We start from the raw sequence: 25,859 nt of genomic DNA, 5'->3' as shown, positions 1-25,859 counted from the left end.
GGGTCATGGATGTCATCTATAAGCACAATAAGTGTACTTGTATTTTACTTCATAAGAAGGAAAAGCACATAAACACATTGGAGGAAGGCAGGGACTGAAATGTTGATACTGACTTGCTAAAAATAAAAACACAAGAAAGATGTGAATTTGATGGATTTTTGTTCTTAAATGGTGGCACCATATAATATTACATTATATGTTTATGAAGCCAAGGTGCTCCCCCTAATGATATTGATGGGTTGAAAGTAAAAATCCTGTAACACCAAACAAACAGCTCACTTCAGAAAACAAAATTAAGGCAAATTTGAGGTAAGGAATGCTCTAACCGAGTTTATAATAATCATAATTTGTTTTAATCATTACGATGCACAATGTGTCAGCCATCTTAATCAGCCAGTCGGGGAGCTGAACACAACCTGACCCGTTCATTCATTGGCCGTCTGAAAAAGAGCTTAATTTTTCATCTGTGCAGTCGGACATGATTAAATTCCCACGGCTCCTCACCTTTACTCAGCAGCAAAGCACAAGGCCCGACAACCTCCCCGCGACCCATAATAAAAATACGTCCTTTATATTGCTCCGCTTTAGTTAATTATACTTTGGGTTCAGAGCCAGAAAGCCCCTCAGGCGACTTAACAGCCGTGTTGGATGTCACATGTAAATCCCTCGTTGGATCAGGCCAGACATTCTTTCACGATGAAACCTTACAATAAACAGGCGTTAGGAACAATTGTGGCACAGAGAACACCTGACAGACGTCATTTGACAACAAAGAACAGAGGCCTATATATGGATGCCATTTATTTCATTTATATGAATGCCAATTATCCTTTCCATAATAATGTTAGTATAAAAAAAGCCACTTAACTGCAAATAAACTGAACTACTGAAACGTGGTCGCCTCAAGGCATCTATATATAGATGTATAGATGTATAGAAATAGTGTGTATCCAGTGGCTTCCTACACCAGTTTGCAAAGAGACGTGTTGCAAACCCTCTAGAGAAACAAGTCATGAACATGAGAATAAAAGGTGGCATTTAAAGCTTCAGACACAGACCATCAGTGAGATGATACCCAGCTTACGAATAATGAAAAACGACTCCCGACTGAATCTTGAAGTTCACCTTTTTCCACGCCAAGGTGGGCTTCCTGGTATTCCCACGGTAACCAATAGCAGATCCAAAGTGTACCAGCTTATCTCAATCACCAACTGTTGAGGACGCACACCTGAGCCTCTTTGTGCCCTGCTGGTTGAGCAAATTGAGTTTTTTCGCATGAGGACGAATGTTTAAAAATGGGATATTTATTGTTCGGGGTCTCGGCGTCGGTCAGAACTCTTAAGAGACCCCGAGTTTGTTGAGCTGAGCGGCATCAGAAGATTGCTTTTCTCCCTCTGTGACTTTCTTCATCATGTGACTGAAGCGATGGGGATGGAAATGCTCCAGCACAACTTCTTCTTCTCTATTGGATCATTGTTTCCTCTCAGCTCAATACACACGGATCACCGAGTTATTCGGGGAATATAGGCCAAGTTATTCTGATATCCTCCCCCTTGAGAGTGTCAGGGGACATTCCAGCGGCTCAAGTGGAGCAACAGTAAAAGAGAGTTTCTCTCGCTTCAGTGGATACAGGTCACTGACGGCAAAGACCTTCAACACAGTGACCGGCTGAGAGCTCTTTGTCTGCACTGGGGTTTAAAGAGATATTTCACTTTAGAGCTAACACTTTGGCTGAGCAAGGCTCCTTTCTACTTGATGTACGGTGTTTCTTTTCGGGACATGCGTGTGGCAGGCGACGTTTTTTTTTTTCTTCAAATTTCTTGTTCAAAACAAAAGTGCTGAAAAATAGAGCAATTAATATAAACGTTCACATAGAAAAAGCACTTCACACAAGCGACTTTTCTTTCACAACGTTTGTTTACAGCGTGAACAACTGTCCTACTGACAAAAGCAGTACATTTGAATGAGAGATGGACAACTGAAAAGAACAAGAAGAAAAGAAAACACTTTAACAAGAGTCAGGATTTTCTTTTAAGTTTTACCATCAATAAGAAAATGTCAAAATTGGAAAGTTTTGCCAAATTAACAGGGAGAGTTTGATGCAGAACATAATCTTTTATTTCTTAATGATTGGATTTACTCCAGTTAAATGTAAAATTCAGAGCAGATTCCCAGCTTTTAAACTGAATGTATTTCTTTCTGTCCACCCTGCACAACATTGACATATCCTCATCTTAAAAAGTTAATACATCAAACGTTATCGTTTAGTCGTGTTTCTGGCTACATGGTAAACATCAAGTCTTCATTCTCTCTTGGCTCTGTTTGGTCTAAATCATTTCCTGTGGAAAATATCTCACTCTTTAAGCTGCCAATATGTTCACCAATTATCTTCGTCTAGTGTTGAGCTGATCTATCGGAGCCTTTTCAGTGATAACAGCTGCTTGCCGCGACAGAAAACAAGGCTCATGAGAGCGGTGAGAGAGATTAAAGTAGCGACACTACACTGCAGGGGTGTCATGATAGGAGACGTTTAGTAGCAGATACCAGCAAATTTCACAATTCTTGATCGATACCAGTGTACTAAACAAGAAGCGGTGTTTGGTTTGTCCGTTCTGGGCTACTGTAGAAACATGGCGGACTCTGTGAAGAAGACCTGCTCCCTATTATGGTATAAACCATTGATTCTAAGCTAACGGAAACATAGTGATACCTTAGTGTCAGGTGATCATAGACTTATGAAAACATACTTATGAATATCACATTTCTCCAGATGGATCCTCTGAAATCCTACACACCGGCTCTCTCAGAGTAAAACCTTTAAGCTTGAATTCTAATACGTGCTTTCCAAAGCCAGCTGTCCAATGCGTTCACAAATATTGCGCCGATGAAGATAATTCATAAACACTTCCTCCGTATGTACACACGGCACCCCGAGAGACTCAAACATAAAACACACACACACACACACTCTCAACCCAGTGTTTGTACTTTGCCATATACGGGCAGCCTGAGGCCGGCATCGGGTCATACCTCGGAGTTTGTACAGCTCTCCGTTGACAGAGTTTACAACGAACATGTGCGGAGCCTCGTCGCTCGGGATTACGGAGGCACCGATCAGGGGCAGGGACCCGCGGGGCTTCTGGCTCTTCACCTGATCGTTCACAAAGTACTGCAGCTGCCCCAGCTCGGGATCCAACACAAAGTACCTGCAGGGGAGGGAAAACAAAGGCGGAGAGTTAAGACCGCAATGGGCCAGAGAGAAAGAAAGCGCGAGGGCGAGAGAAACAGAAGACGCACCATCATTTTGGCTTTATGCTCTCATTAGCCATGCTTGTTTATTGGTAACTTTTCTTTATATTCCTGTTGTGCAAACCTTCCAAGAAGTGTGTGAGAGAAAAGCAATAAAGCGGGGAAGGGAGCTTTGAATGGTGGTGAGACGAGGCGAGAGAGAGAGCACTGCTTTAAAAACACACATATCCTTAAATGTGTCACCTCCCATGCAACACCGCCTGCAGGATGCTATTTACCACCGCTCTCTTCACGCAAGATCCATTACAAATACCCCTCTGTGCACATTAAGGCCCGCTTTCACCAACATCAAGCCGGGCGACTCGATTCCAAATTACTTAAGGTAGCAATTAGAGCGGTCATCTTGAGCAGAAGCCACAGCTCGAGGCGTGCAAATGAAAGCCCACATTTTCCCCTTTGTGATTAATGAATCACGTTCAATCGCCGCGTAATTGAATCTCTACCTCGCTCGTCGCCGGTTGGACGATTATAAGCGAGACAGACGCGAGAGAGGAGCAGAGACATTTAATTTCCTGTGGCCAGAAGGGATCGTGAAGGGCGTTCGAGAAAAAAAAAAAAAAACACAGCTTGTCTGCTGCACTTAAGGCATTGTCTTTATTTTCTGCATCTCAACCCGGGCCACATGGCACCGGGTGGCTTCGGCTGACCTATACGCGTTCAAGTCCGGTGGCCCGAGGTCACAGCAGTTGTCTTTGTTCCGTCTCCCGCTCGGCGTATAGCCTTCGTTGCCTTGACAATCCCGGCGTTGGCAATCAATGTTCTCTTCACATCCGCGAGTACAGAAGCTGTATTGATCAGGCCTTTGCCGAGCGGCGCCTGTATACACGTGGTTGTATGTGGCGAGTAAAGACGTCTCCCTTCCACTCCGGTGTCTCACAGGAGTTGACTTTTAAAGAACGGCTACGGGTCACTTCAGTCAGCCCTCCTGCTGGTTCACACTGCTACTCCCTTTCATCTCCAATACCAATATCATCAGTTGTGTGAGTATGACCAGACATGTACTTTCATTATCAATTTACCTGCAAAAAAAGTTCAAAAAAAAGAACATGTCGAGAAATGTAAGTCACACTTTTCTAAAGCCAAAGTTTCAACTTAAAATTATTTGTTTTATCCAACCATTAGTCTGATTTTAAAGCATTATACATGTGACCTGGTGATAAATCCCCCACAATACCCAGAATAAACTGGAGTCAAAGACTAAATACCAAACAAAAGTTTTATTAACAACTAGGGCTAAAAATAATCAAATCCAAAATGTACAAACTAAAAGTAAGTCTTGTGGTACTTAAACAGCACGGTCAGAGGGAGAAGGGCGATGGAGCTACAGTAAGTAAGGACAGTAAATAAATCACACATACAAAATAGAATAACTCAGGCACAGCAAACCAACCAAAATAACACAATAATAAAATGCCAATGTAAAATGGCTGCCCTGTCACTCTGCCTCTCTCCTCAGCCCAACACAAAAACCCACAAGCTCAAATCAAACATAAACAGCACATGCTAAATGAATACTTTAAAAAAACGACATGTAAATTAAAAAAGGCCTGGGAAAAACAGTGGTGTTTCTTTCAAAGGCTCTTTACAAACAAAAGAAAGAAAGCATTACAACAACACATAACAACACACTAAAATCATGCTTTTAAAACCTGCATCAAAAGAAAAGAGCTCACCAAATTGATCACCACATGGCTGGCCTCAGCTGCTCTCAGCTGTGCTCGCTATCAAAGGCACAGGTGAGCTTCCCACCCCTTTTTAAAGGCCCTGCCCCCCTGCACGGGTCCCAAATATCAGGCTGCCCATGGCCTGCCTTACCACATACAAAAAAAAACAATGAAAATTGGTTGCAGATTAATATTCAATCAGCTAATGAATGAACTGCTTAATCGTGTCAGGAACATATCTTGAGTTTGTGTCCAATTTATTCCTGGCTAGACATATGTAGGAGTACAAATCATTCATACAAATAAATCAGCCTTTTTTTTTTTTTTTCTTTGATTAATCCATGTTAAATATGATCTAATATGTGCCAGTAAAATGTCACAAAACAGTGAAAATGTCAGTCACAGTTTGGAGCCCAATGAGACATCTTCATGTTTCCTATCGTGTCCAACCAACAGTGTGACGTCCAAACGTATTGAATTCACAATGGAGCTGCAAATCCTCCCATTTGAGATGCTGTTACCGGCGAATGTTGAGCATTCTGACCTTATGAGGAGGATCAGGAATCTGACTACTCCACTGTCAAAATAGTTTCTTTGTGAATGTCATGTATAAATGTCAGTTGTATCAATTGCCTTCACTCATGCAGTCAGCAATTGTGTTTCCAGCGCCACAGCGATACCTGGTCTCATGTCGTCCTCCACGACACAGAGTACAGCCTCAGGACCGCGGGAGCATCCCCGTGGGCTGTTAGTCTTGTTCTCCATTGATCCTTTTAGTCTACAAGGACTGAAAATAGCCCACAAGCTCCCAGAGACATGGCGACATCTTGAAACCGATTGTTTTGTCCGACCAACATTGCGAAACGCAAATACATTGAATTTGCGATTAATGTGTTGAATGAACAGAGCATGGCAACTGATTGCTTCAGCAATAGAAATATCTAACATCCGTCGACAGTATCTTCAGTCTACAAATATGAGAGGGTAAAAGAACTCGGTTGCTGCGTCCTTCACGTCGGTTATCTGCCCATGAACCCTCGAGACACCAGAGAGGATGCAGTGAACACCGCTCTCGGAGAATTGATCCCCGCTGACGGTCTTGTCCGCCTCCATCGGGCGAGCTGGTGATTTATGTCGACCACAGCCGACCAGGGAATGATCCGCCTGCGTCAGATTTTATCCGGGCACCTCTTTTTCTCTCACATACACACATACTGTTACTGTATATGAAGTCTTATCCCCTCTCAGCAGAGTGGAGGCTTTTGCCGTTGACCCCTCTGTGCGAGTCCTGCCTTTGCAGCAACCCCCTGATGTAGACCTCAAACATGATGGATGGTGCTGTGTAAAAGACCCTGGGCCTTCACATGAGCCTCTCGTGTCATAGCAGTGTTGATAATGTCTGACCTGCAGGAAACTCTTCACCTTTGGAAGCATGAAGCTGCAGCAAACTGGGCCACATGGAAAGATAATGACACTGGTGGAACATTTGCAGCAGTGTTACTGCCCTTAGTTAGAATGCATATCTTGATTTTAAACCCCTCACTGGTTTAATGGCGGTCAAATGTCTGTATTTATTCATATCTCTTTGAAAATATTTCCCCAGGCGTGGAAAAAGCTAAATTTAATTTGCTTTTCAAATAGTATCCCCTCATAGCTTTGAAATGTAATCACTCAGCCACTCAAGAATGAACATCTGTAACACAAAAAAGCTTTCAGATACTGATCCTTTTTTTTTTTTTTTTTTTTGTGCTGATTTCATAAAATAAAAAATCGCCACCATAACAATAACAACACTGTTAAAAGAGCTTAGTCAAGCACATTTATCCACACCAACAGAAACACACAAAATAGCTTGTCAGCAGACTTTGCATCCCTTCTGTGCTCTTTTGGCAGTTCATTCTTAAAAACACTCGGGAGGAAAGGGAGGAAGGCAGTAAATCTCCCTGGTTATTGGCAGGAAATGTGACTTATTCTTATTCAGTAATAAGACGAGTAGCACGGCCCCAGAATGCAACCAAACATTTCCATCGCTCGCACCGGTGAGCCTGACCTTTAACATGTGTGCCGACGTGTGTGTAGCCCTACTTTCTTTTTTACCCCACCCACATTCTGCAAAAGAAGCCCCGCCCCCTCTGCCTCTGATTGGCCTGGATATTCTTTGCTGCTAAATGAGAATGTGGAGAATAAAAATAAGGCACGTGTGCATGTGTGAAACAGCGCCTTGCATTCCTCCTCCGGCAACATCACAACCTTAAAACAAAGCAGTAATTCAAATTTTAAAAAACTGTTGTTGACCTTGGCTTATTATTATTATTATTATTATTATTATTATTATTATTATTATTATTATTACTAAATCTGACATTATAAGGCTTGCTGTGCGCTTAATTGTACGCCAGCCATCCAGCTGGCCAATGTGCGGGCATTGGATGATGGTCTGTCGTGTGGTCATCAGTTTTCAATGGGATAACAGGAACTGTAACGTCCGTGTTTCCCCGAATCATGAAATAACGTAAACGACAAGAGCCTGATGAGCGCATTGAAATTCAACCTGAAATCCAAACATCTGGCTAGAAGCTAGAGTGGCATTTATTCAACATTAACCACAAAAAATATCACTAATACAACTTCAAGTACGAGCTCCGATCCAAATATTTCAAAAAAACATGAGCTTCACGTTCAATTCCTCCCTTTGGAAACAATGGTTGACAAAGCAATTCTGACTTAAGACCCACTACAGTTTGCCCTGGAGCTTTCAACCGTATCACATGGTCTTCATCCACTGATTGAGTTCATGTTGACTCAGTTTTTCCTCCTCTTCTCCGCCACAGAAACACCAGAGCTGCATTACCCCGACTCACAGCTGTGATCAAAGCGGCACAGCAGTGCTCCTTTTCAAGGGAGCACATCTGAAGAGAAATGATTCATCCCCCACCGCGTACTCCCCACGCTGCTGACCGCTGAGGTAGACATACATTTAGAATCTACACATGTAGAAATCATTTCAGATCCAGCCTCATATAACAAAAGCTAGTAGACGGAGAGAGCTCCGGGTGGTTGGTTCTCTGTGATCTGCATGCAAATGTTGAAATATCACCACATGACGCACAAACAGAAGAAAACACAGTTGGAAAACCGGAATTGTCGCATGCCAGACACACACGCTGCATGCCCTGCGTTGTACTCTGCTTGCAGTCACAAACGTTCCAAGGGGGAATCTTGTCCAACACAACCATCTTTGTATTTCGAAGAACAGAGCCGAAGCTCGGCAGAGATAAAAGTTAAAATCACAGCGTGCAGGTTAAACAGAGATAGTGAGAGAATGTGTTTGTGTACAATACTTTAGAAACCTCCCAGGTTTTTTATAATAGAAATAGTTTGTTTAATTCACCAATCCTCAGTGATTATCATTGACTATTTACCTTTATTTATTTATTTTTTACATTTTTTGGTATTCCTCAATAGAATTTTGTATTAATTGAAACTTAACTGTTGCTCAAATAAAAGGCTTCAACTTCCTGGTCGACTGACTCATAATTTTTGTTATTTCCTAAATGAGACAATGTACCCCTTTTGTACAGAAAAGTGTTAAACTACACCTGGAGTCGCAATTTACTTAGTCAGTATAATAGTATACATAATACACAAACTATGAAAAGCTACAAAAAAAAGGAATGCACTACGTCAATGATGCATGTGTCTGCAAGGAAACTGAAAAATGGCACATTTTCTCTGACGAAACCTCCACAACATAATAGCACTTCACACTAACACATGGCCTCCCACACAGTGGCAGAATTAGCTGCTCTCAGGTCTGCTGCCCACCACGACACCACCTGCCAAACACACATCATGTGTTCCTCCGCCTTATACATATTGGAACCTGACTGACGACTGCAATTACTCCTCCGCCACCAGCGCCGCCTCTCCTCCTCCCAATGTGTCCATAGAAATACTGTACCTGAGCTTCTCTTCTTCCACGAATGAGTTTAGAAAAAGCCTGATTTTAAGAGTCATTTTTAACCCAAAACCAGCTGCTGCGTGCTTCTCTCTAACTTTTAAGTATGTGGTTAAATCGAGTAAAACAATGTAATGTGTCTAAATTAAGTTATCCAGTGTGCCAGAAAAAGCCCTCATGCGCATGGGGACGAATGGAAAACTGAACTGTAGTGGAAGTGTTCTCACTATCTATGAAATGTAAACAAAAGCTCTAAAAATGTGATTGAAGGAAGATTGAAAGCTACTTTCACCACTACACCGAGGGATGGGGAAGACAGTTGGGATTATTAAGGTTTTCTGGTTCGTTCACATTAATTTAAAGCCATTAGTTATCTCGTTAAGCTATAAGAAACACTAAAATGCAATTTTTCATGTGGAACTCTATGAAGGTGATGGAAATCTCAAGTATTTATTTGGTTAAAATGATTGATTGGGCCTTTAATTCCCGCACCGATTATCATAAAACACAGGAAGACCGCATTATCTGAAGTACTTCAAGTTACTGTTATGAATCTGGAGCAAAACGGTAAATCACCTTGCAAATTGTCGCATATTAAATAATCTTAAAGACGGTTAAAACTATGTTGCAGAAAAACGACTGCAGACCGAAAGTGTGGTTCCACTTACACTCAAATTCTAGCTGCTTCTTAAAATATAGTTTTAAAAACTACCTCACTGGCAACTAGACAACAATATTTTTGGAATATTCACTGAAGACTGCGGTGTCTTTTGCTGGTCTGGACAAACACAATTATAAAACAGCTCTAGAAACCATCTTAGTTGACATATAAAAAGGGTTGACTCCTTCATTTCAGGGACAGAATATTCAGGACACTTTGAATGTACACGTCCCCACCAACGCACTCTGTGTTCTGAACAACCGGCGTGAAGCAAAATAGGATCGGTGAACTTTTTTTTGGCTTCCTGCAAAAAAAAAGGCTCCACTTTCAGGACGTTTCTCTGCGTCGACACATTTGGCGAGACCTTCACCTTCGAGCGCGCTGAAATTGAAACGGGACAAGCGCCACCAACACCCCTCAGAGAACAAAGCCCGTGCTTTAGCATCGCCCTTCCACAGGACAAACTCCGCATAACAACCTGTGCATTTTTAATACTGTGATATTGGTTTGCATGATGCAAGTTCATGTATCTGAGTGCGCACACTTGACAGGCAGCAACTCCCACGTGAATGTCAAACACAAATGAGATTTATTTAGCTCAATAAGTCCTCTTTAAGATGAGCGTGTGCTCATCTCACACACAGGTTTTTAGTCCTGTGGGTGTATATCAAGATGCAGTTCAGTGCATCATCTGCCTGTCAGTTTAATGGGAGAGCGGAGAGCAGCCTCTCTCACATGTACACACTGGCTTCAAGCCCAGTTAAACACCCTACGGGCCCAGCCTTCTCCATCTAAGCAGCATAGCCGCGGCGACAACCGGACGGTTATTTTTGTGGGCACGTTGGTGAAAAAGTAATTTCGTCACGCTACGGCAGCAGAGGAGGAGTCCTGCATTATTCATGTTCCCTGTGTGTACTCCAGTTGAGCAGCTTACAGGAAATTACAAGGAAAAGTCATTCTATGCCACACAGTCAAACCACAACCAGGTGTTTCATACATGGCTCGCAGCAGCAACAAATGTAGGCTTTGGTCATATTTTCAAAATAAAAGCTCGCTCATAGCTACTCAATGGAAACACTGAGAGAGTTATCATTAATCATCAATTAACCGTTTGTCTATATTTCTTTTCACAAAAACACCAAATATGTAATGTTTTCAGCTTCTCTTAAGAGAAAATGTGATGCTTTTATGGGTTATATGTGATGGTGAGATGAATATATTTGTGTTTTATACTATTGGCAGATTAATCGACAATTAAAACATTGATTTGTTGCCTCCACTGTTTGCACATCCTACAAAGAGGATAAGTTACTGTATGTAATGGAAACACTTTCTAAATCAGCAGCAGTCTATGCTGATCAATATGCTGACATCAGCATGTCTATAAGCTAATATCAGATCAATATCTTATCCCAGGCGACTTATCGGTCGACCTCTAGTCTAATAGTCGTTTAGTCGATTGACAGAAAATCCATAATGTCGACTATTGTCCCAACTTAAAATAAATATCTGGGGGTTATTTAATTGGAAGATGACATACGTGTGATGGGAATTTGTTGATGAATAAAATGTATAAAAATAAAATATATTCATTAGTAGCGTCTAATAAGGCACCTTAAAATTAAGAAGGCAACACAACTAGAGCTATAAGGCAGCGAAAAACAATTTTCTTTATAAATTAACCAGTTGATATAATTTTCAAGATGTATTGATTCATCATCTCCTCCTACAGCCCAAGTTAGACGCCTCCTTGTTTTGTCTGAGCAACAGTTCAGAAGTCAAAAACTTTCCCTTTGGCCGCAATTTAGCAATACATTTAGCACAACTTTATCATCAGAGCTCTAAAAAGAACCACATCTAGTCTCAAAAATGTCTGTAGTCGGGTCAACACACCTGTTATATGATGTCACCGGGACTATTACATATAAACAGGTCTCTCTGCAAAATGCATTATCTGATTTTTTTTTAGATTTTCAAAGTCTTATAATAGTCAGTAGAGGAGTCAGTTAGCAGGCCGACATGACATGTGTGCAGGGTTTGGATTCAAACCCTCTGACCCCTCCTCCTCTTCCTCCTCCTCCTCCTCCTGCCCCTCCTCCCTCATCACAGTGACGTGTTGGTAAAAGTGCAACGTGGACGGGGCAAATAACAACACCGAGCTATCGAACACCCGAACCGAGAAGTGGATCGTGTACATCGCCTCCCCCCCTCACCCTCCTCCCTCCTAAACTCCATCCGCGCGCACGTACCTGTTCTGCCAGCCCTGGATCAGGTTGGTGTATTTGCTCAGCACCCCTTCCAGCTGCCTCTTGCGCGGCTGCTGCAAATTCATGCTGTTCCCCAGCGCAGCTCCCCGGCTGCTGCCTCCTCCTCCTCCTCCTCCTCCGGCCGGGCCTCCCAGAGAGCCGGAGCCCGGGCTGTGCGACCCGCTCCTCCCGGGCTTCCTCGTCGATGACGAGCTCCCGCGGTCCGACGGGGAAGAGTTGTTCACGTTGGCCACGGGATGCGGACTGCAGAGCGACTTGTCCATCCTGGCGACGGGACGGTGAAGAGCAGGAGGAGGAGGAGGAGGAGAGGGGGGAAAGGGGAGGGTAGAGGTGGTGGTGGTGGTGGGGGGGGGCAGAGTGAGGAGGAGGGGACGGGGGTGGACCAGAAGCAACGGCGGCGACAGCAGCAGCAACAGGGACGAGTTCAGCAGAGAATAAGTGGTGAACGGGGCGATGTGTGTCTGCTGAATGAAAGCGGAGGCAGCGGATGCGCATGGGCCGCGGTGCGCCGGTGGTTTGAGCGTCCCTCGGCGCGTGACATACTCCCCGGTGGTGTTTGTGTCCTGCTCCCTCTCTCCCTCTCTCCCTCTCTCTCTCTCTCTCTCTCCTCTGCAGTGCTCGGCTGTGGCACTGTGGGTCTCCTCCGGCGTTCTCCTGTTAGAAAGGGAGAGCAGAGCGCAGACACTCCCACTTCACTCTGGACCAGCCCCCGGATATTACAATGCGATCCCGTTATCCACATCATCGTACCAAAAAAAAAGTATTCCCCCACCACACAGAATTAAATCCTCAGATGAGTCATGTGTGAGGCTGCTACACATCAACACTTTCTTTATATTATCCAGGGTGTCGATTTTTTATTTTTTTTTAAAAGCTCATTCATATTTATCGAGCGAATAAATATGCAGGTCAAAGCTTAGAAATGCTATCTAAACTGCATGTATTATTAATACATGAATGTCAATCATCTTTCCTTACTATACTGTATCACCTTCTCTCGTAAGAGACCTGATAATAAAATGTTTTTTTACTCAAAAACTGTTGTTTTCTTTTTTTTGCAAGTGTTGGTGCAAGCACGTGCCAATCAGAGGGTCAGGCAGTAACCTCTTTGTAACCTCAGAGGTCAAATTAAGGGCAACTTAAGTCCTCAAATTACAAAAACAACTACTTGTGACCCCAACTTTTAAAAATCCATGTTGGATATCAGAAATATCACTTCCACGCTGCCTCAATTTTGGCAGTTTGACGTAATAGCTCCGTGCCAATTGGCTTAACTCCATATCTCTTATGGATGCACATTAAAGTTTCATTTTGTCCTGGTTTTATCTTTGGTAAGTCCCTTAAATGGCTTAAAAGGTTCTGTCTACAACTTCTTTGAGCATGCTCTAATGTGCTTTAGGTTAGGGAATGATACGTATTTATTTTAATATTATTTGACCAACTATGGCGAAAAAAGTAGAAAATCATGTCTTAAATTCTAGAGTTGACATCAAAACTGGATGTCATTTCTATATCTTTTCTTGTTCTAGTAATTTAGAAATTTTGGATGGCTGTATGAGGTTTATATTTCCATGAATCAAAGTATTACATAACCTGTATGACTCACACAGACACACACACACACACACACACACATGGTCACGACAACCCGAATAAAAAGCACACGTTAACGAAGACCTGACCGAGGACTGACTGCAGGCTATTAGGAAAAGGCCGAGATTGCGCTGAGCAATTGAAGGCATGCCTCGATGAATCTCCACAGGACACTTAACACAGCACGGATAGATTCATGCTGCTCATCAGCTGAGGCAGCCACAAAGCCAAGATCAATACAAGAGCGTAAAAAAAAAAATCCCTGGGCGACAGAGAGCCAGAGAGGTTTGTTAAAAGCCTGCGCTGAGTCAAGCTCGGGTCAGCTGCACGCCATGATGAGCGGTCAACGCCAGTTTAACTCTGAGGCCTCGCTTACTGTCCATCCATTTAAAGTGCATATGATTTACAGGGGAAAAATGATTCATCATGTCCATCATTAAACATAAAAGGAATAGGCTGTTTGACTGAGCCCCGGCCCTTGTCCACATGTTGACATGTGCATGAGGCTGTAGAAAGAGATACTTAGAGGGTGGTATTTTATTTATTTATTTATTTTTATTACATTTCCAAAACTAACCTAAGAGAAAAAGTTCAGAAAATGGATTTAGCTGTGTTCATCTGCTCTAAAATACTACTATCTGCATTCGTGACCCAATAATAGTTCATTCCAAAGGCAAGGGGCATGTTATCAGCTGACTATAGTATATTATTTTGTGGGGTGACAAGATGTGAGTGCATTACCTTTATTTTATTGGTTATTTCTCAACAAACAAATAACAACAGCGACAAATCGATGCAGTCAAATCCCATCTGTGCCGTTGTGTTGGGCTTATCCTACCTGAAGATTTGTTTATATTATTGCTCGAAGCGTTTGAACAACACGTTGATAGCGGTTTCCAGTATCTGCGTTGCGAAGGCGAGGGATCAGTTGAGCCATGAAATATGTACGCGACAAATTTCTTTGATTATTCTGACAGCACATGAATGCGGCACAATTGTCCTGTAGATTGTTGGTCAGTGAAATTTCTGGGCTACTGAATGAATCCTTTCAAATGAAGCTCCATATGTTTAGAGATAAGTATGGTCTTTTAAAAAAAAATAAAAAATCCAATATAGTTGTTTATTTAATATTTCTGGTTTTACGTGGCCTTAATGAAACACCATTTCCCATAAACTCCAGATATTCTTGGATTGAGGGGTTAGTTTAGACATGTATGTAATAACGATAGGATGAAAGTAAAGATGCTGGAAAAGTTTTTAGACAGCAGAGATTAGAACAAAAAAATAAAATAATTTGATGACACGAGTAAGCACGTTGCTGTGCTTGGAGGTTTTTCGTTGGAGCTCAAGTTTAAAATATTAAAACGCCATTCATTAAAAGGTTTTTAGCAACTGTAGAGGAAGCCAATTTCTTTGAAAATATGAAAAGTAAACCTCAGCAATGTGCTGAATGAAGTGAAAAGAATGATGAAAGAAATGCATCAGACTGACGTGAGGGCTTCGGCTCTCTCTTCCGCAAACTCTGCAGTAACATCACATTCAACATCATCTTTGTCATCACTATTTCTTGCTTTTAATCATCTTCCACTCCCCCTCCTCTTCCAATCATGTTCATCAGCATCATCCATGTTATAAGCACTCTGAGACAACTTCGCTGCCTCTGTCGCCATCACGCTGCCCAAACAGAACGGCCCAGAAATAGGTGTTTCCTCACCTCGGCACTGTAAAACATGGAAGAACTCGTTCCCCAGAGTGTGATTGTTTTCCCAGGCTGTACACTGACATCACACCAATCACTTCCTTGTAAGTCCTGCGTCAGCCGAGTCAGATTTACGACCCGAGGTGGACCCTCATCATCTTCCACTAGCAGTCCGCTCCCGGCACTAGAGCCATCACTGCCTCGAAGGAGATATTTTAAAACTGAATAGCTCCAAAATCTCACATTTGTAGGAGCAGAGAAACACAGTCTTGCTTGAAGCATAATAAGGAAACACCTCTTAGTTCATATGGTGACCTTTAAAGAGTTTTAGGTTTAAGGTATAAACTTACATCAACCTCCTAACGCAAAAGGGTTCCTTTTTTCACACAGTATGATAGGTAGTATTCTAAATTAGCTTGTTCGACTCATCATTGAAGCTATAGTATCTGTGCACTGGTACCCTGCATTCCTTGAAGCTTATTCGCTTTCTTGCCGAGCGTTATACAAAGATCTATGTCTGTCATCGGCAATCACTCACGGTTGAGTATGATTGTCTTCCTGTCAGTGAAATGGATCATGTGTGGGTCTTCAAATGGCTGTAAAGGCCAATCCTGGATCCAATAATGGTCTATAGCAGTGTGAGCTGTAGTAGACAATGGAACAGTTTGGTGGTGGGTCTCTCCTTTCTGCGTTGGCTTTTTTGCTTTCCTTCCTAAATTCATCATAGTGGGCCTCTTTTGGGAGACAGTAGTTTGGATTACGGATTATATGACCAGTTCGTCGCAGCTGGTGATGAGTGATAGTTGTGGAGATACTTGGTTTTCCGCTGATGTTTGTTTGCCTCTCTTTCCAGTTGGTCCGGATCTTATGGAGGCATCTTTAGGGATATTATTCCAGGGCGTCGACGTGTCTGTTGTAGGCAGGCATTCAGCACAAACATGTTGATCTTAGTCTGGATGTACAGTATACATGAAGCAACAGTCAGGATGTTAGAATCGCTTTGTTTTTTTGTGGATCTATTACTTGGTAAGCTATTGAGGCGCTAATGGAGCTAGGCTAAACCAGCTAACCGACTGTCAGCTGTAGCTTGGTATTAACCATGCAAACATGAGGAGGGTATGGGTCATCTCACCCTGAGCAACAAAGTGAATAAATGTAAAACTATGGCTTAATGCAAGCAATGCGTCTTTCCCGTCTCCCGATTTTGTGCATCCTTGGTTCCTTTTCTCGACTCCTCGCCTTGTGTCTTTGACAAATGTGATGGCCTCGTCTTAGAGCGTCATTTTACAGCGACACAAATTAAATTTGATTTATCTCTTAGCTTATCAGCTGTCCATTGTTTTAGTCATACTGTTGTTCTCTGTCAGATGAGCATAACGATGTTCATGACTAATTATATATTTGCCATTGATTCAATTAAATGTACTTTTGGTGCGTGCACTAATGCATATTTCAGTATGTTGCAGCAGCAAACCTTCCCCTGTGTCCAGCACATTTGGCATTTGGATTTCCGACAGTCTTTCAGAGAATAATTGATGATTGATTCGCAAAGGCTCAGCAAAGAAAAAGGCCCAGGACTCAGCTTTAAAGATAAAGTCGTGTGAAGAGGTCCTCCGTCAGCACACCTTCTCAGTTCTATTGCCTCGATTTCCACGCCATAATATTTCACAGCTTTTAATGGATCCTGGCATCTCTTTTGCTCGTTGATAGATACAGTGTGTCAGAATAGACGCTCAATTCTTAGTCGGTGCACATTTTCTACGGAAGCAGGATTCATTTAGATCAGGCTGTCAGAATTTGAACATGGATGGGTGTATTACCTCAGCGATCTTATTGAGGTGAGCTCGTCTGTCCTTCTCCCTGACAGATATCTGCACATAGCACAATACTTTGCATGCAGAAATCACACATATCTCCTCTTCTCAGACTGAGAAGTCCAAATCAAAACCCAAAAGGAATGTACAGAAAAAAAAGGACCAACCTTGGTTTGTTTCTATGTATCCGCTGGCACTGCATTTGCAACAAACAGCTGGATCAGATTAGCATTTCACCTGGTGTAATTGTTCCTGGCAGCCATGGGAACTGAGATTATCCTTCGTCTGTTTGTTTTGGAAACATTTTTATCTGCTCCTTGTAAACTCTGCTGCCAGCCAACATGTCTCCATAAAATGTCTTTCTGGAAAGAAGCTCACGAGTCAAACGACTTCCTGCCGGCTCTTTCTTTGGTTTTACTGCAATGTAATCTTACTGATGTTTGGTTTATTCAGTTTTAGATCACTTCATTACTGGGGAAGTTCCTTCTGTCACATTATAAATTATAATGTGATGCTTGACTTGCCAAAAGCTTGCCTATGTTTGCACAACAGCCCTTTATTATTCACAAAGACCAGCAACCTCGCCCACTACCTAATGGACTAGAAGGGGCCGTTGACCCTGTCACTAACAAGGTCAGCAAAAGGCGTGTAGACTGAGAGTGGGAGAGAGTGATTTCAAAGTTCAAGGGTGTGTGTCGGCCTGTGAGTGAATATTTGACTTCTCAGCTCGCTGCCTAATTCCATGCTGGGCTGAAGGGCGAAGTCATGCATATTCATCAAGGCAGCTAAATAATGAGGCTTTGTATTGCAAAGACGTAGGTCAAAAGCCAAGGCACTTTCTTTTGTATAGCATATAGCATGGAGGTGTAAATCACAAGAGCTGTTCAGATACCAATACTAACATTGTAAATTACTCTGATACAGCATGAAATGGTGTCTGCGAGTATGCAAGTCTATGCACCCATCGGATATCGTGTCATCAGCTCATTTATGCTACACAACAACAACGGCGTTGTGCCACTAGCCACCTTATAACTATACATCCTGCTCAATCAGTACATGCGCAAACCACGACTACACACTTGTGGTTCATCACTTGTGTGCCCTATTTTTTTTCAAACAAATCCGTGTTGAACTTGGTAGGAAGACAGCTAGCTCACATTAGCTATTAGCAGCTGCCGGGCAGCACTGTCCTGTTTGGCTAAATAACAAAGCTAACAGAGGTTGCGTTGCGTTACATTATAATGTGATCGCGCTCTATTCAGTTAAAATGAGAATAGGTCGAAGTTTATGAATTCATGTTTTGAAATGTAAATAAAAAATAAAGCAAGGTTGTAAGGTTTTATTAAATGTTTTCTTTACTTAAACAACTTAAACACACTGTGCCCAACAGAGCTGAGTCACCTGGTGACACAAATAACCAGTGCATACAAAATAAAATACAAAAGGTACGGTGCAGATATAACTTGGATCAAACTCAACAAGGCTAAACACAATGAAAGTGAAGTAGAACATTGTATCAAAGGCGCACAATAACAATAGAGTTTTGAGTTGGATTGGTTCCATCTGTGTGCAGCATATCAATTATTTGTAGGTCCTGGATGACGAGTAAATGCACAAAGAAAGCTCCCAAAACACTGCTATCTTCCCCAACTGTGCTTTTATTTGTTGTGTCGTTGTGAAATAAGAACTGAAAGAAGAATGTTTGGGGAAAAGATAGCAGTGTGTAGTTGTTGTGTGTGTCCAAAAGAAAAAGACATCCCACAACCAAATAGTCAGTATCTGTCTGCAGCAAAATGCCCATACAAATTGAATGACTGTGTTTCACTGCATCTTGAGATTAAATAAAGCAATAAAAAGAGAGAAAAAAAGATTAAGTTTGTAACCTTTTTCATGAATTTTCCCTTGTGTTCGTCAAACTCTATTTTCAACTGCAATTAATTGACAGCCAAGTTAAAGGTCATATGGTTAAAATGGTTCTACTAATGAGCCCTTCACATTGAAAATGATATTTTCCTCCTAATTAAATCACCTTACAGGACAAGAAGCAGAAAAAGTTGGACATAGACACAGGAAAGCAGTGACAGACCTTGAGTTAAAAAAATGTCACTAAAGCTTTCTCTGGGCTCAATTATCACTTAATTGAACAGGAGCAGAGATGGCCGCCAATTTGCGCGCTAACTTGACACTTGTATTTGTCAGAGGAGCTTTGGGCAGGAAACGACAAGTGAGGATACCAGCTAATGGCTCCTCTTGGTTTCAGACTTTTCCTGCTAAGCAGACGCTCCAGAAGGATCACAGTGTCGAGTTGTGACAGACGGAAGACGATCATTTACCTAAAGCCGGTTTCAAAAGGGGTGAGAGCAGAGGACACTGTGACAGAAACACCTGACTCCTTTTCTGCTGCACCGTCATTGCTCTCTAATATCCTCTTTCACATACAACACAAGCTCTGGCCCTGCATTATGTGCTTGTTTTATTCCAAAGATGGTTTCCTTCCATGTTTAAGTGCCCCCCATATCCTTTAAGGACTCTAAGGAGGACCCTCTTGTAATCACTCTATAACTTAACTTGGCTTATGCAGATGTATTCAATGCAGAAATGATGCCATAGTGGCCTCTTTGTGAACTAATTAGGAATGTAATTGCTCACAAATGTCATGGAAAGGTAATATGGAGTTATGGCAAAAGGTCTTCAAAGCACCAACAGGCAAAGCAGGTTGTATTTCAAGCTAGTTGTTGCCTTAAAGTCAGTGATTTGCATCAAAAGCCGGTTATGGTGGAAGTGGATCTATTCCTCTGAAGCACATGAGAGACATCTACTGGACTGAAAACAAACTTAGGTTTACGCAGCCTGGATGAGAAATTGATGAGGATCACCTTCAAGTTGTGATCAAAAAATAATCTTTGGAGGATTACCCTTTTATTACCAATTTAACATATTTGGGCAAGACTGAGATTGCAGAGTTTGCATTGTGTTGCCCTAGCTGCAGTTACTGCTCACAGTTTGTGGATCATTAGCAGCCTAATAAGGGTAATACTTTAAAACAACTTAATGTGTTCGTAGTTAAATCACACTTCCAGAACCGTGCACTGATTTGGACGTAATTAGGGTCTTTAAGTCCACCACAACCCTGACACCATTCTGTCTTCTTGGTCCCTGTTGAGTCTGACGAGGAGATGGATGTCTGTCTCCAGATGACGCTTGTCCTCATAACATCGCACAGATTAATTACGGGCCCGTTCCACACATTCATGACGATGACTTCACTTTTCATTCCTAATGAGGGGAATTGTTTATAGTTGTGTTCTGGTTCCCTTCTCTGACAGGCTCATCTCTCTTTAAAGGGCACAGAGGAAAGGAAATGAGGATCACGTGTGAGCATCTAGAGGACTGCCCTACTGCCTATACACACACACACACACACACACACACACACACACACACACACACACACACACACACACCAATCGCTCTTATACCCGGTGTGTTTTAATGTAATGAGCCTTTGTAGTGCAGCTCATCAGTATGCTGCAGGAAACAGAGGTCTGGATCAAATGAAGTCATACTTTGCCGTAGCCTATGCCCACACACAAGGACATCACATTAGCATTGATTGCCCTCTATTCCACTCGGTATCGCAAAGGAGAATACGGGGTACTTCAATAATGTCTATCAATGGTCTGCTTAATCTCTTTTATACTGAATATGTAATTAAGACGCACATAGGCCCTGCATTGTGGTTTATCAGGATTCCATTCTGTGTGGCGGTATCTTACTGCTGCCTCAAAGTCACCATTCATTCAGTTAAGGTTACAGAATGATGGAACTGCTTTTCCCAGAATGCAACAGGGGGCCCTTTAGTCCAACCACAGCACCGCTCCGGGTTGACCATGTGTTGTGAGAGTGCCACCGGACGGATGTGTGTTGGCAGTGCAGGAAAAACGTGCCACGCAGCGCCACACACACACACACGCGCGCGCGCGCCAGTCAGGCAGGCAGCTCAACGCGGACAGGCAGCAGCGACAGAAATGTAAAAGGCGGCCTGGAAAATAATGTGCCTCGGCTCGTCGTCAACATGTTCCCGGGAGTTTTCTATGCACTGCTGGCGGGTTTCCTCGGGGCCGTGGCGTCGTCGTCGGCCAAACTGTCTCTCGGAGCCGACTACCTGAAGGGAGTCTGTGAAACCGGACTCCGGACGTGGGGAGAGCAGCGGAAATTTAGACACGCGGACGAAACTACCGCCTGCGACCGGGTGAGGCATCTCCACAGTTTTGCGTGAATTATTTACACCGTGAGGATGGCTGTGAATAATGCAGCGTGCGCGCCTGCGAGCGGGGTGATTTCTCACGGAGGAAGTTGGGGGGTTATCCCCACCCGCCTCTCCTTCCCTGACTCCCTCAGCATCAGCACCACCACCATCAGCAGCAGGGTGGGGGAGCCCATGCAGCAGCTGCGCTCGCGTGCCTTGTCCGCGTGCCGGATGACATTGCAGCTCGTCCGAGTGTGTGTGTGTGTGTGTGTGTTGTCGCGTTATTTTGTAAGCAATTTCTCCCTGAGTGGTTGTAAAGAGAAGGGTGGTTTCTGAAAAGGCGTTCAGGTGTCGTGTGTGTGTGACCCTGTATACGGTCTACGGTGTGACCTTCACGCTGTGTGCGCACACGTGTCACACGTGATGTCAGAAACATCTGCAGACAGCAGTCTGGAGCCTTAGACAGTGGACACCGTGTCATTTAATCTGGAGGATATTTAAAACAAAAAAGGTGTGCACGTAACACAAATGCTCTTAATATGAAGCTTCTAGACAAAATAACGCTGATGGTATTATAATGCTGTCATTAATATATTAATATAATGTATTCTTTACAATGATGTTTGCAGTGGTGGAATGTAACTCAATACTGTACTAAAGTACAATTTTCAAGGCCCTGTAGTTGATGATACTTTATAATTCTACAAGATTTCAATGGAAGGTACTTTATACTTTGTATTTGGGTTTTACACACAAAGTATGATCCATTGTTACAAATTTGACCACTTAAATATACATAACGTAGGTAGCCTAACAGTTGTTTCACCTCCAGCAACTGCAACATCAAAATGCGACGTAAACATTGCTACATATGATACAGTATATATAATAGTGTATAAAAACTGCTGTGTGCACAGCTTTTGCATTAAAGCAGACACAAATGAGTTACCAATAAGTTCTGTTTTTGTTCTTCAGCTTCATATCCCTCTGAGGCTGCTGTGTGGCGGGCTGCTTTTCACCTGCAATGCTGTGATGTGGACCTTCCTCGCCAAAGCGCTCAGGTACTCCTCTTCCTCAACCCAAACCACTGTGACCACCACCGCCTCCAACTTCATATCTTCCGTAAGTAACAGTCTCTCTCACAGGACTTTGTAGTCTGCTTCCACTTGTCCTCTACGCCTAATAGAGCGCTGTAGTGAAGTTAATTTCACATTGACCTTTTCCTCCTTATATAAGCTGTGTTAATTTAAGAAAATAGGCTATATTCAGAAATAACTTGTCGCAGAGATGTAGGCCTCTTTCAGGAACCTCTCGTCAAAGTTTTCCTTGTTTGAGAACTTTGACAAGAGGTTCCTCAAGGAATTGTAGAGACTGTTTTACTTAGTCAATGAAGAAACCGTAATTTCTCCCACTTCTTTCAGGCTTTTCTGGGCCAGCTGATCTTTGGTGAAGCCCAGATAACGTTGTGGTGGGTCGGGATCTCCCTGACCTTCTCCGGTCTGTTGGTACTGCAGAGGGTTTCACCGCAGGATGTGCAACGTGACAAGGACGAATAATATGTTTCGTCTCCACTAGAGTTCAGCCTGGCTCCGGCCGGCTGTGGAATGAGGTGTGTTTTGGTCGGCTGCTCCTCTGATTTGAACATTTAGCCAAAGAAAAGTGAGCTCTTATCAGGAGAATTTCCAGTTTTCTAGTTAATCCTCCCTGAATTACTAGTTTTATTGATTAAACTAAATGCCACTTAAATTGCATTTTTTTCTGATGGAAGTAAAAACATATTTGGAAAGTTACTAATTATCAAATTAACACTGTTCAAAAATCAGAGGAGATGTTGGCTTTTAGCCAGTATGGCCATGACGCAGCTACACTCTGGCTAGTGGAGACAAGCTAACGGATGCCTGCAGAATCGTCTTTGACCACACCAATGAAGCAAAAATGATACTAGCTTTACGTTACGTTTGGGGAGTTTTTCAGTCAACCGCAGCACAAGAACTCATGAGCTGATAGAACAGATTAGAAGGAAGGGAAGAGAGTAGACTAAAGAGAATAATTCAACATTTTGGGGAATACCCTTCGTTGCATTCTCTACTGAGAGTTAGACAAGAAGATTGACACCACTGTTATGTCTGTGTGGTATATATGAAGCTGGTGCCAGCATCTGGTTAGCCGAGCTTAGCATAGTATGGGGAAAAGACTAGCTAACAAACTCTGCCTACCAGCACATTGAAAAGCTCATAATTAACAGATTTTATCTTGTTTGTTTAATTCCAACATCCAGTTAAGCCACAATGTTGTTAGCTTTGGGCAGAGCCGAGCTAGAATCCCAGCTAATCAAGTCTTTGTGCTAAGCTAAGCTAAACTGACTATCTCGTGGCTGTCGCTTCATATTTTAAGGACATACACAAGAGTGATATTAATCTTCTTTTCTAACTCTCAGCAAGAAAGGAAATATGTGCATTTTTAAAAAGCTATACCTTTAAAGGAGGAGACAGATAATACTATACATATATATATATATATATATATATATATATAGTATTAGCTGGGGTTTCTTCATGAGCATTGGGCAGGCATCATGTACTTTGATGTCACCATTACTCAGCCTGCGCATTATATCATTATATATCGCAGCCGTCGGATCACCAAAGCTTTCTTAATTCTCACGTTTCCTTAAGTTACTCTGACACTCACTGTAAACATCCTACACTGACATTGCATCTTATGCATGCTCAAGGCGAATAATAATAAACGAAGCACTTCGCTGATGAAGTCAACTCGTACTTTCACAAGTAATAATACTAATGTAGCACTCACTGAAAGGCTCAAAAGCCTCCCCTCTTATTTGTCTTTATTGACAGCTTTAATCTCAAGATATGAGCAGGACACAGCTGCTCCTCCACTTTATGATAGACGGGTGCATGTTCCCACTTAGACCTGAACTTAAATATGTCACACCAAAGCATCCTGGAGTTTCAGTCCATATAAGAGAGACATCCCTGTGAGCTGCTTCGTGCTATTAAACACACAATCTTGTGATTAAATGTCCAAACTGTCTTTCCACACGGCCTCTTGATTGCCTGTTGAGTTTCACGCTCCCTGCATTACTGATTTCATATTATCCTGTCCGTCGCACATCATTTGCAATACCATTAAACTTCCTTTAAATCTCATAACACTGTGATGTGTGTAACAGAGAAGGAGCATTGAGCAAGGATAATTGAGCGTGGGAATTGGCAATCAATGCTGCGAGAGGGATGTTTCTGTTAGCATGAATCAAGCGAAGTAAGTATACCGTAGTATACAGTGGTTTGTCTAACGCTTTATTGAACAGTATTTTGAGGTCACACTTTGCGGTTGTTTGGATACATATCATAATATGAATGCATAACGGTAGCTATTATGCCTGTCTGTAATATTCCACAGCAGCATCGCACAAATATATTCCAGATTTCCTTCCAGCCGCTGCTGTGCAGGTTTTGTATCACGTGATTTACATGCATCCCTATTAATGTGACTGCACTGAGAATGTGATGATACAGCGCTCATGTTAAAGGCCGGCTAAGTGAGGTTTCCCCTCGCAGGATTCTTCAGCAGTGGATATCCCTCCCAGCCTCGCCGAAGTGAATTTGGCTGTTAGCGCCTCCCAGTCACATCCTGGGTGTGTTGCATTACCTTTTGGGTGAAATTACACTTATTCACTTTCTTGTTGAGAGTCTGATAAGAAGATTGATACCACTCTCATATCTGTCAGGATTAATATGAAACTGGAGTGAGCAGCCAGTTAGCTTAGCGTGAAGACTGAAAATCGGGGGGAAATAGCTAGCCTGGCTTTGTCCAAATGTAATGAAGTATGCCTACCAGCACCTCGAACCAACATGTTGTATATATAGTTTGTTAGGTAAAGTGTAAAAGCAAAGTAAGGTTCCCAAGCTGATTAGTAAACATGTTATAGAGCGAGCTTTAGAGCTACTCTATATCTTGGTAGCTTTTTTTTTCTTCTTCCTGTTTCCAGTCTTTATGCTAAGCTAAGCCAACCAGTATAGCTTAATTCATAGAGATATACAAGAAACATCAAGTTGTAGTTTCATGGGAAGTTATGGGAAGCCACAATTTCACATTTTTCCGTAGCATGTTACATATAACATGTTAATTTGTCAGCTTTCAGGATGCTGGGAGGAAGTTAACTAGCTGACAGGTAGCCATGTCCCCCTGTAATCAGTCTTTATACTAAGCTAAGCTAACTGGCTGCTAGCTGTAGCTTCATGTCAACATACAAGAACGCGGTGTCTAGCTTCTCGTCTAACTCTCAGCAAGTAATTGGATGTCAAGCGTTGTAAACGTACCTTTTAAGATATGTAATCTGTGCTTTTGATTCTGAAGATTGTTTATTTTGGTGCCTGGCTTTTCCTCCACGGCATGATATGAGGGTAAACCATCTACCTGTGAACCCACTCTCACTGTATAATAACCAGGTGGAGCTTCGCAGTAACCACATTTAAAGCTCCGTGGCAGCCGCATGGCCCTGAGTGTGATGTATTTATATTCGTGTGCACATAAACTGTAGATGTGGTCGTACAGAGAGATTAGAAAACCACTCAAATACGATGTTGACCCGACAAGGCGCGTGTCACATTGGAGAGTT

General features: G+C 42.5%; 2 protein-coding genes across 3 annotated transcripts in view; one reads left to right on the top strand and one right to left on the bottom strand.

Moving 5' to 3' along the window:
- Positions 1 to 12,512, bottom strand: part of LOC137784930 (oxysterol-binding protein-related protein 10) — a 54,718-nt gene extending 42,206 nt beyond the window's left edge. For both annotated transcript variants that reach the window (XM_068575925.1, XM_068575926.1), the window contains exons 1-2: positions 11,842 to 12,512; positions 3,031 to 3,206 (exon numbers count right to left, since the gene is read on the bottom strand). In XM_068575925.1, coding sequence (XP_068432026.1) covers positions 3,031 to 3,206; positions 11,842 to 12,122 — 457 coding nt within the window. In that variant the 5' untranslated portion in view covers positions 12,123 to 12,512. The remainder of the gene's footprint in view (positions 1 to 3,030; positions 3,207 to 11,841) is intronic.
- Positions 12,513 to 20,894: 8,382 nt separating this feature from the next.
- LOC137785011 (transmembrane protein 42) lies at positions 20,895 to 23,705 on the top strand. The gene is made up of 3 exons (XM_068576025.1): positions 20,895 to 21,220; positions 22,193 to 22,339; positions 22,639 to 23,705. The coding sequence occupies exons 1-3, from the start codon at positions 21,044 to 21,046 to the stop codon at positions 22,771 to 22,773; spliced, it is 459 nt and encodes a 152-aa protein (XP_068432126.1). The 5' UTR covers positions 20,895 to 21,043; the 3' UTR covers positions 22,774 to 23,705.
- Positions 23,706 to 25,859: the final 2,154 nt, after the last annotated feature.

This window comes from Clinocottus analis, unplaced genomic scaffold (assembly GCF_023055335.1).
Source record: "Clinocottus analis isolate CAN_PGR_092001 unplaced genomic scaffold, fCliAna1.0.p SCAF_14, whole genome shotgun sequence".
Classification (NCBI taxonomy): domain Eukaryota; kingdom Metazoa; phylum Chordata; class Actinopteri; order Perciformes; family Cottidae; genus Clinocottus; species Clinocottus analis.
This window is presented reverse-complemented; position numbering and strand designations above follow the sequence as displayed.

Coding starts and splice junctions, on each gene's coding strand:
- LOC137785011 (XM_068576025.1), top strand. CDS start 21,044: ATGTTCCCGGGAGTTTTCTATGCACTGCTGGCGGGTTTCCTCGGGGCC. Junction 21,221..22,192: donor AAACTACCGCCTGCGACCGG/GTGAGGCATCTC, acceptor TTTGTTCTTCAG/CTTCATATCCCTCTGAGGCT. Junction 22,340..22,638: donor CCTCCAACTTCATATCTTCC/GTAAGTAACAGT, acceptor CACTTCTTTCAG/GCTTTTCTGGGCCAGCTGAT.